General features: G+C 38.9%; 1 protein-coding gene across 3 annotated transcripts in view; it reads right to left on the bottom strand.

The window, feature by feature from the left end:
- Positions 1-16,466, bottom strand: part of pde3a (phosphodiesterase 3A) — a 267,835-nt gene that overhangs the window by 11,906 nt on the left and 239,463 nt on the right. For all 3 annotated transcript variants that reach the window (XM_008110368.3, XM_008110369.3, XM_016993577.2), the window contains 6 exons: positions 14,810-14,921; positions 13,733-13,846; positions 11,916-12,115; positions 10,455-10,658; positions 7,390-7,545; positions 4,415-4,655 (listed from right to left, as the gene is read on the bottom strand). In XM_008110368.3, coding sequence (XP_008108575.2) covers positions 4,415-4,655; positions 7,390-7,545; positions 10,455-10,658; positions 11,916-12,115; positions 13,733-13,846; positions 14,810-14,921 — 1,027 coding nt within the window. The remainder of the gene's footprint in view (positions 1-4,414; positions 4,656-7,389; positions 7,546-10,454; positions 10,659-11,915; positions 12,116-13,732; positions 13,847-14,809; positions 14,922-16,466) is intronic.

The following is a 16,466-nucleotide window of genomic DNA, read 5'->3' as shown; positions in this document are numbered from 1 at the left end:
AACAAGATAGATTTTGTAGGTTTGTTCTTAAGTTGAATTTGTTCGCAAGTCAGAATACAAGCAAGCTTTGGATAGCATAGAAAAAGGTTAACACCCGTGGTGTTTGTTTCGTTGTCTGTGCCCGTTCAGAAGATTTCACCCTGTGATAATTGGAGTTTGACAAATTTGGCTTGTTGTGGAAACAAGGATTGGTGATAAAGCTTCAGTGGAGATAGCTTTTCCCAATGATAACTTTTTCAGGAGTGAATTTCCCTTCACAGGGGTAGATTTCTCTCAGTTCTTGTTTCCTCACCCATTCTTAACTATGATATGTTATAAGTCAGATGTTTGTAACTTGGAGACTGTCTGTACTTATTTAGAAATAAGCCTCATCAAAGGACGCCAGCATGGCATCGTGGTTTATGAGTTGAATTAGGACTCTGGGGACCTGGATTGGCCATTATAAACCACTGGGTGACATTGGGCAAGGCATCTCTCAGAGGAAAGTAATATCAAATCTCTGAAGAAACCTTGTCAAGAAAACCCCATGATAAGCATGTTTTAAGACTGTCATAAATTGGAAATACAATACAAAAGCATGGGTGAATGAATTGTAGGTCACAGGTGGCATTCAGACCCAAGCTTTCTCCCTTTTGTAGATCCCAGTTCTATTGAAACACCAACTAAAACAAAAGCCAAACAATTAACACTGTTCACTGCAGATAAATCAATTAAAGTATCAGTTGTTTAATCTATTCCTTGAGGAGATTAATAGTGTGATGCCTTAAAAATAATTCTACGCCTTTTCTGGGATTACCAGTTTGGGATCAGACTATGCAGGAGTGGCTCTCACACCACTGTGAGATGCAATGCAGGAACTGAGTTTAGCTGAAGTGGCTGAGTTCTCAGTTAAGATTCTTAAAACTTTAAGAGGAAAACTCTTACATTCTGCCCCCTCCCACCGAATTCTCTCATGATCCATCCTTAGCAGCTGCTGCTAACTTGAATGATAAACCTCTTCAGAAGTTTTAATGAAGGGGGTGGATGTGGGGAGAGTGGGAAAATGACGTATAGGAATGTTTTGTCCCAAAGCAATGAGTGCATAGATTAGCGTTTCCAGGTGGCCTAAAGTAAGTGTGTGCCGGGAGCCAAATTGTTGAGTCCTTCAATCTTTTCAACTGCAAACAAAGAGCTTTTCACTGTGGCACAGCCCAAATCCAGTTCAATCCTTCATTAGAAAGCTTTCAGTTCCCTGTAGGAAACCTTCAGATTTAATCAGAAGAAACCTCTATTCCACAGTAGTGTTCCATGCGAGAACATTTTCTCCCTCGTCTCCTGGGAGATAACCCCTCCCAAATATTGCAGTTCTCCAAAGAGGTCATTAGAGCATTTATCATGATTTGAAATTCTACTAGAAACCATTACAAAGCTAATCAAGTTAAACCCTGTAACCTGAATCCTGAAATATTTGAAACGATGCTTTAGGGTCGTACAGAAGACTGGAGGGCTCCTGAAGATGGAAGTCTCTTGCAACACAACACATGGTGTAGACACTCCATTTGTCATTGTCTATCAAAGACAGGCCTATTTATTCATCATCTTTGAGAGGTGTCTTGAAATTTTATGAGTTATGAAGGTTGTGCTACTTCAGAGGTCAGAATGTGGTTGAGTAAAAATGCTTGAGTGTTACATTTAGACTCCATGAAACCAGGGCTTGAATCCCTGCTTGGCCATAAAAACCCCACCGGGTGACCCACTTATACTCTCTCATCCTCAGAGGATGGCTATGGCAAACTCCCTATGAACAAATTTTGGACTAGATTCATAGTCAATCAGGAATAATTTGAACAGAAACAACAATGTATTTATTAGACATGAAAGCATTTTTCAAGTTTGTTTCTATGAATGTTCTCATTTGTCTATGCAGTCTCAATGTGATTTTTAAATGGACTGTATTGTCCATTATTGGTTTCTCTTCTCTTTTTTATTGCATATTTTTAAACAACATAAATGCTGTTATCAGAATGTGGTTGATAACTTTCACTGGTATAGTTCACAGATATGTTCACATAAGCACTTTGTTAGACATTGTGTCTTATTGCACAGTGCCTTTGCCTTCGATATTCAAGGGCAGTCAGAAAACTCCTGGGCCAAACTTCACTCCAACCCACTGATTGGATAAAGGGGAATTCCTGTGTGTACTTGGAGGAGAAGAAACAAGTTTCATATACACCTGCCCAGACCACTGATACACCTATGCTAGCAGACATTTACACTCTACCAGTGGTCCAAACCACTACACCACATTAGCTTTCTAAATATATATTAGGGCAGGCCAACAATAGGCTGCAAGGGTTAACACCCACTGACAGAAGCTAACTGATTTGGTCATTTAATCTTACTTCAACTCTGGCAATGAGACTGCATCTACACCAAGGAGGAGAAAGCTACCTGAGATGTTGGAGAGCTCTAATAACTAGCTCTAATAACTAGGATTCACCAAGTGTTATTTCTTGGGCATAACCTTTTGTCTAAAGTGTCTTCTTTACTCTCGTGAATAATTTTGCTGGTTTAACAGCAACTAGAAATGTATTTTAAATGTATTTATTGTATTTTGTTAAATTATTCAATTGTTTTAATGGCTTATGTTTTATCTTCTTGTATTGTATATTGGCATTGAATTTTTGCCAGATTGTGAGCCGCCCTGAGTCCCTTCAGGTGAGAAGGGCAGGATAGAAATGAGGGAAATAAATAAATAAATAGAAAGCAATAAAAGATTGCACCAGAAGACACTGTGAAAGAGAACCTTTCCCAGCCTACAGCAAGGGTGGTGAGCTTTTGCAGCCAGAATCCCACTTTGGTCATTGCCTTTCAAGTTCCAGACTACAACCTGGAGTTGCTTTGCCAAGCCACTGGCATGGAAGATACCAACTACCATTGAATTCAACTCATTTTTGCTTTGTGGTGACAAGTGCGTCCCTTTCTCACTATAAAGCATGGAATAGTAGTAATCCCTAATCAGCAAGGAGTGTGTGCATGTAGATTTGTATGTGAGATCTCCACTTCTGAGAACTTCCCGGCACTGCTCAAAAAGGCAGCTGAGCAGTAGGGAAAAGATCAAATAATGACAACATTCAGGAATACAGACAGAAAACTACCCTCAGTCTAGCACAGTTTAAAACAGAAGTTTGTGTGTGTATGGCCACCCAGATGTTCTTTACCTTAAACTAATACAATCCTCATGCAGCTTGGCCAATTGTAAGGAATAATAGGAACTGCACTAAAATAACATGAGGAGAGCCAATAGTTTTTGCTGTTAAAAGCACCATTCACCTGCTGTAAACATGAAATTTGCCTCCAGTTTACATTTGAAGTTGGGAAAGCATTTCTCAGAAGTCTGTGACCAGCCCTAAACTCCCCTAAGAATAACTTTTTCCCGCATTGGCATTTATTGCAAAAGCTCACTGGTCCTGCCATTCAAAAGCCAAGCTACCTTCTTGATCATTTTAGCTATCTGATCAAGTTTAAACCATACGCCGAGATCCTGCTGAAAATTGGGACATCTGTCCTTTCATCTCTCCTGTGGCATACCAGAGGAAGAATTAACAGATGTTTCAGGTCCCCCTGAGAGATTATCCTAAGGGAATGCCTGACTGAGCTCACTAAAGGAAAAAGGATGTTCTATAGCTACATTTTCAAAGATTAAGAAGGAGATACCACAAGCTACTGCTTTTTCAAAAAAAGCAGAGCCTGGAAAGGTGATTTTTTTTGGTACTGCAACTCTCCGAAACTCTAAAACAGAATGACGATTTCAGGATTTCACTGTTCTTGTGCTAGAAAGTTCACTTTTCTCAGCTCTGCAAAAGAAGAAGTTCTTCATGTTTAGATGGAATCTCTTTTCCTGTAGTTTGAACCCATTGCTCTGTGTCCTAATCTCTGAAGCAGCAGAAAACAAGCTTGCTACATTTTCAATATGACATCCTTTAAAATATTTACATATTTCTATCATGTCACCTATTAGCCTTCTCTTCCTGAGGCTAAACATTTCCAGTACCCTAAGCTGTTTCTCATATGGCATGGTTTCTAGACTTTCTACCACGTTTGGTTACCCTACTCTGATCACATTACAGCTTGTCAAGTATTGGCTAACCAGAAAAGAGTTGTACTATAATTTCCCAAGAGCTACTGATGTAGTCTAGAATCACATTGGGTTTTTTAGTTGCCATATCACATGATATTGAGCCATGTGCAGCTTAAGGGGGTTGATGGGAAATTTTTAATTAGGAAAACCATGTGAAGTATGTGGCAGAGAACTATGAAAGGGCTAAAACATTTGCTTTAGCAACCCTGGAATCCAAGCTATTGTTTTAGATACAGCTTGAATGCAAGCAGGCATACACACAAATATGCGCATGCACATGAATAGAGAACGTACTTGACTCTGGATTTTCACAGGTGTCCATATCTGTTGAATCTTCCTCATCTGGATCATCTGTATCTCCCAAATCATCGTTGTCTTCAACCCATTTCCCTGGCATCAGCCCTGCTGAGTCATAGGAATTGCACAGCGGTCCCACAATGTGAGTGATGAAGGATTCCTGAAGGTTTGCCAACTGAGGAGCAGAACGATCCATGAATGGGCTGATTGGGAGGCCTAAGCTGGCTTCTTCATCACCCTTAGAGAGCAAGAGAAACCATATTACAATCTCAGTGGTGTTGGTTCCTACTCCATTTCTAGATCCAGATTCATGTGTTTGCATTTTAACATTTAAAAACCTCAAAGATAACTTGTTGCTCTCCAGACGTTGATGGACTGCAACTTCCACCAGCTCTACCTCTGAATAGCTAAGGGTAAGGAATGTGCAAATAACTAAAGTTCAGCCACATCCATATTATTGCACTTTGCACACACTCCAAACACTAACAAACATTATAGGGGCTGTGGCCGGGCTGTGGCGCAGGCTGTTGAGCAACCAGCTGCAACAAATCACTCTGACCAAGAGGTCATGAGTTCGAGGCCAACTCGGAGTCCCACATTTGTCTTGTCTTTGTTCTATGTCAAGGCACTGAATGTTTGCCTTATATGTGTAATGTGATCCTGAGTCCCCTTCGGGGTGAGAAGGGCGGAATATAAATACTGCAAATAAATAAATAAATACTGAAAAGATATTTTTTAAAAAGTGATTGAAAACTATGGATAAAAGACTGAGTTTTGTTGAGTAATACTAGGATGTTGGCACCGGAGGGACATAGTTGGCATGGCTACATGTGGTAGGACAAAGTGAAAATGAATGTGGGTTTTAAAAATTATTATGTTAGACATGCTGTATCATGAAAATGGGAGCTATATAAATTAATCTTTTGTCTGAAGATGCCAATGTGGGTATATGTGAAAGAAGCATTTTATATTAAAGAGACTCAAGATCTATCAGGATCTCCTAGAAAATGTTCAAGAAGAATATAGAATTAAAAGAAGAGAACAATTGATTGCAGAAGGTTTTGGTTTGCATGACAAAAGTGAGTACAAATGGTGGGCATAATATAATGTTGGACAAATGGGAGAAAATGTGGAACAAGAGGTTAATATTTACATTATGTTGTAATTTGAAAAATAATTTTTATAAAATGATGCATTAATGGTTAATAGCTGTATGTTCAATAAAATTCCACTTTCAGAGAGTTTTTAATGAATGTGAGTTTTTAATCCAATTTACCTGATGCCTGATTTGCCAAGGTTGCAAGATCCCTGATATGAATTCACAAATGTTCTAAGTTAACATGTGCATCAGGGATCTCGTAACTTGATGGCAAATTAAACTCAAAATGCCTGACAATATCAATTCCCAGTTTTGTCTAAATATATCAAGGACCCATTGTACAGTAGAGTTAATAATCTTTTAACTAATCAACCATTTGGAATTTTTTTGAATGCAATTCTGTTTTTAGAAGCTGCTGGAGCTTTCCTTTGGAAGTACATGCAATTATGCATTCGAGTGGGGGCAAATGATATCATACATAGTACAAAATAGCTGCTGTGAAAAGGCATTGATTTTTCAGCCACAAACTGTATTAATTATATAGATAATTATTATGCTTTTAAAACAACAGCTAGTCTCTCTGGCAAAAAAAAATAGTTATGAATGGAGGAGATTACCACAGAAATCAGTACCCATGCTAAAAGGATAGCATGAGCTGGAAACTTAATAGTGAATTCCCAAGCATCTAATCAAATTAATCTATTTGAGCTATGCTTGCTAGTCTAAAAAAAGGTCTAGCGGATTAATTCTCACGATTTTTTCTACAATTTCCTAATTATTCTTAAATTATAGTTAATTATTTATTCATTTATTCTCCATGACACTACTGGACTGAGACAAACAGATCTCATATTCATCCACTCCCCAGTTCAGTTTATCACAGCCCTTAAGAAGATTTCAGAGAACATGAAGAGCTAGAAAAAGGGGGTGGTAGTTAAACAGACAGCATGCCTTCAAATTTGTTAGGAGGAGAACAGTCGGTCCTCTGTATCCACAGATTCTGTATTTATGGATTCAACAATCACAGTTTGAAAATGTTCTGAAAATAAACGTTTATTTTAACATTTTAGTACACCACCGTAAATAATGGGATTTGAGCATTCACTAATTTTAGTATCTACATGGAATCTTAAAACAAAAACTAGCAGATATCAAGGACCCATTGACAGTAGAGTTCAGGGAAAAGTTATAAGGGAGAAAACTGCAAAAAGTGAATTGAGTATATTCAATTCACTTATATTCACTATATTCACTATATTCAGGGATAGCCATATTGGCTATATACAGTGAAGTCTCATCCTTCATGGTCATTATAATCAGTGTAGTTGGAAAAGACAGCAAATGAAATGGGTCTACTGATCACAAGTTTAAACTTTCAACAATGATAAAGCAATATGAATTTTTCCATCATTGGCACATTTTACTTGATGTTAATAGCTAAACTTTTATCCAGACATGCCAGTGCAAAGCCTTCTTGAGGGACTGTTCTACCAACAATGGTTTTGAAGTCCTACACATCTCAGAGATGGTTGAAATCTAATTGTTGCTATCAATGGAGATCAAATTTTTATTACAGACACTGTAATTATTACAGTATCATGCGTTTGTTCTCAGGACCCATATCTGTAAGAATCCCCCCTTAAGACCACCTGACATTTCTTCTCTTGTATGATTTTTAACATCTTTTCCTAAAGAACAAGCCAGTAACCCTTGGAAGCTACTATAATGTATTTTTTCACCATATGATTGGCTAGGTAAGAAACATGGCCCAAAAAATTTGGGAGGAAAAAAATCCAACCCCCCACCCCCGATTTGTCATTTTATATAATAGGCATTCTTTTCTGTTGTTCCTTCCAGCCATAATGGCCATTACCTGTTCATAAAATTCATTAACAATGCCTTCTGTCCACCGTAGATGCAAGTCTTTATGTTTTGCTGGGCCATTTATGTCTGCCAGTTTGATGCACATTTGACAAACCAGCAAGCGGTCGTTCTCATTCGTCCAGTCAATGCCAACATCATCATTCACCTGGATTTGAATAAACCATTGGATGTTAATGGGGTCAGGCATCACACAAAACAAATAATTAAAGAGAAGGATATAACAGCAGAAAAATTGTAGAAATGTAGAAATTATTTGTATATCTTTCTTTTTACCATTCCATATAAAATATTCTCTTCCATACATATCTGAAGATTCACTCTGGGTGCATGCATACTGTAGAATCAATGCAATTTGACACCACTTTAAACTGCTATGGCTCAATGTGATGGAATCCTGGGAGTTGTAGTTTGATGAGGAACCAGCAGAGAGAACTGAAAACTACACCTGCCATGATTTTCTTAGTGTAAATTAACACTCACAGTGTTACGTGGTGGTTGCACAACATGACCCTTTGGCTGAATACTGAAATTGTGTAATTAACCTTCTACTGGCCAATGTCCCTGCCTATTGTGCAATGGAGAATGAACAGTGGCTGTTTTTGCAATTCCACTGATTCAAGTAGTAGAGGGCACTTATGAGTAGTTATGCGTCATCTAATAATGAACAACTGTATCCTATTTATTAGTCCTAACTAGGGTAGAGCCATTCAATCATTTGTTGAACAGTGGATCAACATGCAGGTAATCATCATAGATTCAATGGCTCTACTCTAGTCAAGACTAATAATAGAATTAAAACTTGCATGAAATGAAGCCTAATAATAGAATTAAAACTTGCATGAAATGAAGCCCTGCTTATTCAACTGCAAACTGAATCCATACATTGAACAACAACCAAAAGAGTAAATGCATAAGGGAACATAAAACACTTGTGTTGCACCAATAGGACTCCAGTTTTCTTGTAGCATTAATGTGAAGTCTTCTTGCTCCAACTGAGTTCCAGTCTGACTTAGAATCATAAAAGCATAGGGCTGGAATTGATGGCAAGGACCATCTAGTGCAACCCTCTGCCATGCAGGAATACACCATCAAAGCATTCCCAACAGGTGGCCATCCAATCTTTCCAAAGAAGAACACTCTACCATGGTGGTTCTCAACCGGTGGATCCCCAGGTATTTTGGCCTACAATTCCCAGAAATCCCAGCCAGTTTATCAGCTGTTAGGATTTCTGGGAGTTGAAGGCCAAAACATCTGGGGACCCCAGGGTGATAACCACTACTCTAACACATTCCGTGAAACTTCATGCAATGGCTCCCATTTTTACAACCCAAACTATCTACCACTAGTCTGATGTGAAATTACCATCCACTTATGACCAGAGCTTTAACATGTATCCCCCCAACAGCTCTGGGGCTGCTATAGCACATTATCTTTCTATTTTCTATGTCTTCCATGCCCCATTCCTCAAATCTTGAGAAAAGTAGATATGTTTAAGTTCATATCTGGTGAGGATTTATCAAAATTGGCAATATCTTCATGTATAGAACAGAAAGAACTTGCAATTTAGAAAATCTCAATATGGGGGAAGCTTTTTAGTAATGTTTATCTTTTTTAAACTTTTGAAAAATAAAAATAGCATAGGGCAACCAACAAGAAATAGCTGTGAGCTGAAGAAAACAATACGACAGTCAAATGTAATTTTATGACATTCAATTCCCAAATCACAGATGGATGTGGGAGGAAATAAAATTGACAGCTTTATTCATCAAAGCTCGGATTTTAACTGCTTAGTTCTTAAAAGGCTGGACTTGTACCTATCCAATATGGTGTTGTTCAATTTGGGTTCCTACTTCTTTTTTTAGGATGTATCTTATCATAACATTAGTATGCTAACCACATGCAGCACAGTCGTCCACATGAAAATAATGGTGATAGCCACAGAATTTGGCCGTTGGGAAAAATTTCATATTCAAGAGTTTTAAAAATTATGGGATACAGCATTCCCTCACTACTTCGCGGTTCACTTTTCGCGGATTCGCTGTTTCTCAGTTTTTCAATAAACTCTAAAAGATTATTATAAATCATAAAAAAATACAATTTACAGCCTAAGGAAGGGAGGAAGGAGAAGCCAAAAGGAGAGAAAAGGAGCCCAAGCATTAACGGAAGGAGAAGGAGGCGATTTATCAACACACGATTGGTTGATAAAGACTTAAAATAGTGTGTAACTACTAAAATAATATATAAATATTAAAATAAATACAGTGTCCCTACTTCGTGGATTTTTACTTATTGCAGGTGGTCCTGGAACATAACTCCCACGATAAGTGAGGGAACACTGTATAAAACAAAACTGTTAGGTGTTCTAGACCAGGCCACTTTCTCAAATGTAGAGAAGAATTCATAGTATGTAGGAAGACTTTTGGTGAGCACTCTGTGACCTTTCAGGAATTGCTGAATCCAAAATCCCTTCATCCCTCATTCATTACCATGTTGGATAGGCTTGCTGGGGGCTGCCATGTAATATCTGCATAGCCACCAGATTTTTCATCTCTGGGTTAATACAGTCATATCTCCATATTTGTGGATTTAACCTTTGCAGATTTAAGCAATATAGTCTCTATAGGAACCTCTAGGTATTCCCATGCAACTTTGTGATTAACTTCCTCCAGAAGTTAACCAAAAAGTTGTGCTGAAGAGAGGCAGTCTCTAGGAATCTCCAGGAGAAGCTGACAATCGAGTTGCAGTGGAGGGCCTAGAGCAGTGGTTTTTTTTAAAAAAAATGTTTTTTTTATGTGTTGATTTTCCACTTTCTATAGAAGTGCTGAGTCTCTAACCCCCTTGGAATCAGCCAACTGCACCATGTTACAGTCTCCAAATAAACCCCTCTTATGCTACCTCTACTTCTCCTATTAGCCTTGGGATTTGCATAGCTTGGGAATAGGGCATGGGCTTTGCAATGCCACTTGATAAAACCACCATGTCCTCAAAGCCCAGCTTTCTGAGCCTTAACTATAAATATTTGGGTTCAAAGACCACCCACAAGATTGAGCTTACCTTGGCATTTAATTTGGCAACAAAGTCAAAGTGCTTCTTCAGATCAGTGGCCAATATTGCCTCAATAACTAGGAAGCGAAAGTGCTTGAATTCCACATGATCGAGGTTGACTAAGAAGTTATATTCTGACCTGGACATGAAGAGGTTCCATGCTGCAGCAGCATGATGGTTCTCCAGAACAGAGCGGTCATTATATAGTACGGCCTAAACAAGCAGAGGGGGAGAAAGAGAGAAAAAGAAGCTTGATTTGAGGAAGAAAACACAAGAATAATGGATAGCATTCACAAAGGGATAGCACCTAAAAGATTTATTGTTCTGTACTACAGTTCTCAGATTCCTTCGGGATTCTGTGAGATTCCATCATTATAGTCCAAAAAGTAACTTTTCCAGGCTCTGAAAAGTTTAAACTTAAAGCATGGTATAGGTTACACTGGTGGCACAGTGTGTTAAAGCGCTGAGCTGCTGAACTTGCAGACCAAAAGGTCCCAGGTTCAAATCCCAGGAGCGGAATGAGCGCCTGCCAACCTAGCAGTTCAAAAACATGCAAATGTGAGTAGATCAATAGGTACCACTCCGGCGGGAAGGTAACGGCACTCCATGCAGTCATGCCGGCCACATGACCTTGGAGGTGTCTACGGACAACACCAGCTCTTCGGCTTAGAAATGGGGATGAGCACCAACCCCCAGAGTCAGTCACGACTGGACTTAATGTCAGGGGAAAACCTTTACCTTACCCTTAGGTTACACTGTATGTGCTATATACATTATTCATATTTCCATGTACAGTAGAGTCTCACTTATCCAAGACTCGCTTATCCAAGGTTCTGGATTATCCAATGCATTTTTGTAGTCAGTTTTCAATATATCGTGATATTTTGGTGGTAAATTCGTAAATACAGTAATTACAACATAACATTACTGCGTATTGAACTACTTTTTCTGTCAAATTTGTTGTATAACATGATGTTTTGGTGCTTAATTTGTAAAATCATAACATAATGTGATGTTTAATAGGCTTTTCCTTAATCCCTCTTTATTATCCAAGATATTCGCTTATCCAAGTTTTTGTCGGCTCATTTAGCTTGGAGAAGTGAGACTCTACTGTAGTTGCTTTTACACATAGTCTCCCATCCCCCGACATAAATTGAAGGCTCAATCACGATTTTATGTCATGCTCCATACTACTCTAATTTGGAGGATTTTATTAAGTTCTTTGAGGGACTGGCAACTCAGTTTACTAGCTGGTACAAGCATAATGGATGTAGCTTGCTGGATTTAGCCAGAGCAGATGTGAAAGGATTTGATGTCAGTTTGCAATTTTTGCAAATTTCTTTATATTTTGAACAGACGTAATCTGAGGTTGATAAGATCTAAAGTGGGAAAAATAGAAAATAGATGTTGCCACAGTCATGCCATTCCTTTGCAAGAGCAGCAGGTACTGGTTAATCTGGCCCTGCTTACCTGAGGAGCGCTGGTTGCGACCAAGAAGGCATTGGTTCTTCCTGGATGATCATAGTCGTGCATGGCGGCAGCTACATAAAGAGCCATCAGTTCAAGGGCAGGGATGTTGCCAGCCAAGCAGCCATATGTGTCATCTGCTGGTGCATATGTTTTCGACAATACATATCCCATGTGGCCATGAGTGATCCCACTATCAGAATCTAGACAGAAAAGCAGGTCATTTCTAGGGATGTAAATCTTCACTTATTTTATACTTGCATTCACAAATGAAGAACATCAATTTCTAGAAAAGGTTATGAACAAATTTTGCGCTTTTTTGTGATTTCCATGTTCTTTGGGAATATTAGAAAGGCTCGTTTGTACAGAATATGTGACCTGCAGGGGTGGGATTTGGCCTCTAATCCTCATGCAGTAGCCCATTCCTGAACTAAAGCAAGGCATGGCTAACTCTTCTTTGACGCAGAATGCAGCAAATAGCTCAGATGGCACATGTAAGGGTGGGTAGCAATGATAACTTCCCGGCTGTTTCTTGTGATCTATGGCCTTTTACTTCAATTTGAGAAAAAGTGTATCCGCAAAAGAATACTTTCTGCCTAATGTGTACTGCAGGATATTGTCTAATTCCAGTGCTGAAGCACATTCCACTCTCAGGAAGGACAACTTCTGCAAATGAAGAGAGACGTGGCTGCTATCTTATCCACCTCTGGCAGGAAAACATCTTGTATTGTCTCTGATTCATCAAATTCATCTAAAAGGATCACTTGTTCTAATAACATGTCTTGTGGCATCTAGATTATCATTATGTACATCCAGGGCCGTAGCCAGAAAAAAATTTCGGGAGGGGTTTTGAAAATTTCGGGGGGGGGGGGGGGGTTGAACCCCTAGCACATACCCCTCCTCACTACAAACCTGTCAATATCTGCTTGAGATAGTGCCTGGAGGGACTCTTAATGTTTTGCATCTCATAGACTTAGCATGGGGATTTGGTTAACCAGTTAAAATTCATGAGTAAATGAGATTTTTTTTATAACTTGAAAAATTTCGGGGGGGGGGGGGGGTTGAACCCCTAACCCCCCCCCCTTGCTACAGGCCTGTGTACATCCAATTGTTTTCATGGAACAAAGAGGGAAGTCCATTCCAGAAGTGTCACAAATATCCTGAGCTACTAATTCAGTTATTGTGGAAGAGGCGGAAACCCCACTTTAATATCCACCCTAAGAGTTGGTTCACCCATATTCAGAACACAGATATGAATGTTTTGCAATGGAAAGTGCATCATCTACTCACATCTAAAAATACAATTTTAAATTTACAGCCAGCCCTCCACACTCACTGAGATGAGGATCACAGGAAAGTGAAAACTCTGAATTAAAATGATATTTTAATTGTGTTTCTTGTCTTAAGTATTAAGATTATTATATACACCTTAATGAACACATTTTTAATTTTTTAAACCTGAGGGAACACCTCTTTAGGAATTTCTAGGTCCTCCAGCTATTGTTTTTCCTAGAAATGACCATAAGATCATGCTAGAGGACCTAGAGATTTCTAGTGAGAACAAATCAATCAAATCTGTGAATAATAAAATCTTCAAATCTCAAAACTGCAAATGTGGAGGACTGACTGTATATTCATAAATTCTTGCTAAAATAGACAGCTCTCAAATAAATTTGCTAATCCCTTCCTCATGTATCTGACAAATCTGGATAAGGTTTAACAAAGAATCAGAAAGGAGTTCCAGTTCAGGCACTTGCTATCAATTCAGTGTCTTCCTTTCAAAAATATGGCACACTGTGCAAGGATGGCTAGAACCATACCTGAATCACTTGCTGACCCGTGGTCATTAATCACAGTTGGGAGGCCTGGTATACACTGGGTTGACAGATACCAAACGGCATGAAGGACATCAGTGGCATGGATCCTGTTGTGATCTGTGAAGACAGAGGCAGGTTACTTCTGTATGGAGTGTGAGGGCAACAGCACCATCTATTGGACAAAAAGAGTAGTTAATTTCTTCTTTCCATCTCCTATTTTTTCTAAGAAATGAAATCAAATGCTAGGCTGATAAACCAATGGTGATAGTAAAGGTAAAGGTTTCCCCTGACATTAAGTCCAGTCATGTCTGATTCTGGGGGTTGGTGCTCATCTCCATTTCTAAGCCGAAGAACCAGCGTTGCCCATAGACACCTCCAAGGTCATGTGGCCGGCATGACTGCATGAAGCGCCGTTACCTTCCCACCGGAGCGGTACCTATTGATCTACTCACATTTGCATGTTTTCGAACTGCTAGGTTGGCAAGAACTGGGGCTAACAGCAGGCGCTCATTCCGCTCTCGGGATTTGAACCTGGGACCTTTCGGTCTGCAAGTTCAGCAGCTCAGTGCTTTAACACACTTCGCCACCGGGGCTTCTTTATCATGATAAAGATAGGGTTCCTTCTCCTTGGAGCATAGAAAAGTTACTTTTCCGAACAACAACTTCCAGAATACTCTAGTTCACGTAATCAGTGATCTACTGGCTGAGAGCATACTCCGAACTGTAGTTCAAAAGTAACTTTTCCAAGTTATTGTTCTTTTTCAAAGTGAATAGTCATTGCATCTGTGTGTGCATGATTTAGTGATTTAGTGAATGAGAATGTGTGACTTGTCTAAAGTCACAACGAGCTTCCATGGCTGAAGAGAGATTCACACCCTAGTCTCCAGAGTTGTAGTCTAATGCTCAAACCACTGCATCACACTGGTTCTTATTTAAGGCAATACCAAGATAAAATGGCAGCAGCTCAAATTATGAAAAAGAAACCGTATCCTGCAAACATTTTTGTATGCATTTGCCCCCGAAATATGCCTTTTGGGATGTTCTTCCCCCTTAATTTTGTAATTATGTTATGCTACTTACAAGGTATCTCTCGGTATCCACACTCCAAAGCATGGAAGTAGTTCATGAACTCTTTCACAGGGATTTTAAAGGTTTCAAACAGCCCCATGTCTTCAAAGAGCCTATAGGATACCTAAAAAAATAAAATAAAAACAAAAGGAGCAATAAGAGAGAGTAGAAATGATGAACATCCTAAATGTGGTCAAACAGATCTCTAACTGGGACTTTCCAAGACCAAAGTACCTCTGATCTGGGTTAAATATTTTACATACATTATCCTGCTCTGTCCCCAGACCACAAAAATAATAGATGTAACATTGTAGAAACTAGAGAAAAAGAAGACCAATATGAAAATGCCAGATTGCCTTTCTTGTTTTGCATACAACCAAAACCAAACTCACAATCACAAAACATTTTGATTGATAGTACTGGAAGACAATGCAAGTCAATAACAGAGCATTAAAAACCAGAGGGCCTTTCAGCAGCATCCACTGATGAAGTTCCCCAATTATTGTATTCTTTTTTCTTATGAAGGAAAGAAAAACATGCCCAGACAATATAAATAAAACAAACATAAATGGCTACACGACTCTTGGATAGCAGCATGCTGATCTTACATCTTTTTCTAATGTGATCCATAATGGAACTGCATTTTATCTCTCAGTTTGCATATCATTTGGTCAGCAGTAAAAGGGAAAGAAGAAGATCAAAGGTGTGTAAAATAGAGTGGAATGGGAAAAGAATAAATGCAAAATACAATTAAGGAGGGGGTTTCTTTCTGGAAGAACAAGACCATCTCCATAGATCAAGTTTATTATTGCTGGCAAGTCAAGAAGTTAAGAGCTTTCTTAGATCCAATTTGGGGTGGATCTATACTGTCGAGTTAATTTTTTGACACCAGTTTGACTGCCATGGCTCAATGCCATGGAACCCAGGGAGCTGTAGTTTGGTGAGGCACCAGCATCCTTTGGAAGAGAAAGCTAAAAATGTGGAAAAAATGCAACTTTCATGTCCTGAGATCTCTGTCACAATCTTTCTGGCATTTCATTCCATGCTCCTTGCCCCAAATCCTGTTCAGCACACAAATAACTCCTTCCTCTTGTTCTGGCCCTTCTGCAAATGCCTGAGTCCCTCAAAATCTGTTGATGCCATTCTCATGTGCATTGGTGCTGCTATATTACCACAAACACATTTATGCCCATGTCTCAACATCAGAAATGGAGGAAATGTTGGGCTCCTCTTAGTTTCTGTAAAAGGCTATTTAAACTTGTGTCAACACTCATCTTCTATGAATACTGCACATTAACAACATTTGATGTTGTCAGTCTTGGGCTGTCCAAAATTGTGCCACCATTTCAAAACATCTATATCGCAATTATTTTCCAATCTACTAGTTTGTTATTTCTGTTTATCAATAAACTGTAAGTATTTTTTCTCCTTTCTTCCTTTGAATCGGGGAATTGGATGAAATTGCAGTAGATATTACAAGGAAATTCTGCCACCTACTGCAGCATTATGGTCAAAACTTGAGAAGTTTCACATCATCTGTAAGAGTAAATTTTATCTGGACTCTAATCTGAAGACTTGTTTTTTTATTTTATTTGTTAGTTACAATAAAACCTTGCCTTTCCTCCAACAAGCCCAACATAAAGTAGATTAACAGAGTTATAGAGTTGGA

This window comes from Anolis carolinensis, chromosome 5, assembly GCF_035594765.1.
Source record: "Anolis carolinensis isolate JA03-04 chromosome 5, rAnoCar3.1.pri, whole genome shotgun sequence".
NCBI classification, from domain to species: domain Eukaryota; kingdom Metazoa; phylum Chordata; class Lepidosauria; order Squamata; family Dactyloidae; genus Anolis; species Anolis carolinensis.
Note: the sequence above shows the minus strand (reverse complement) of the source record. Positions and strands in the feature narration are given on the sequence as shown.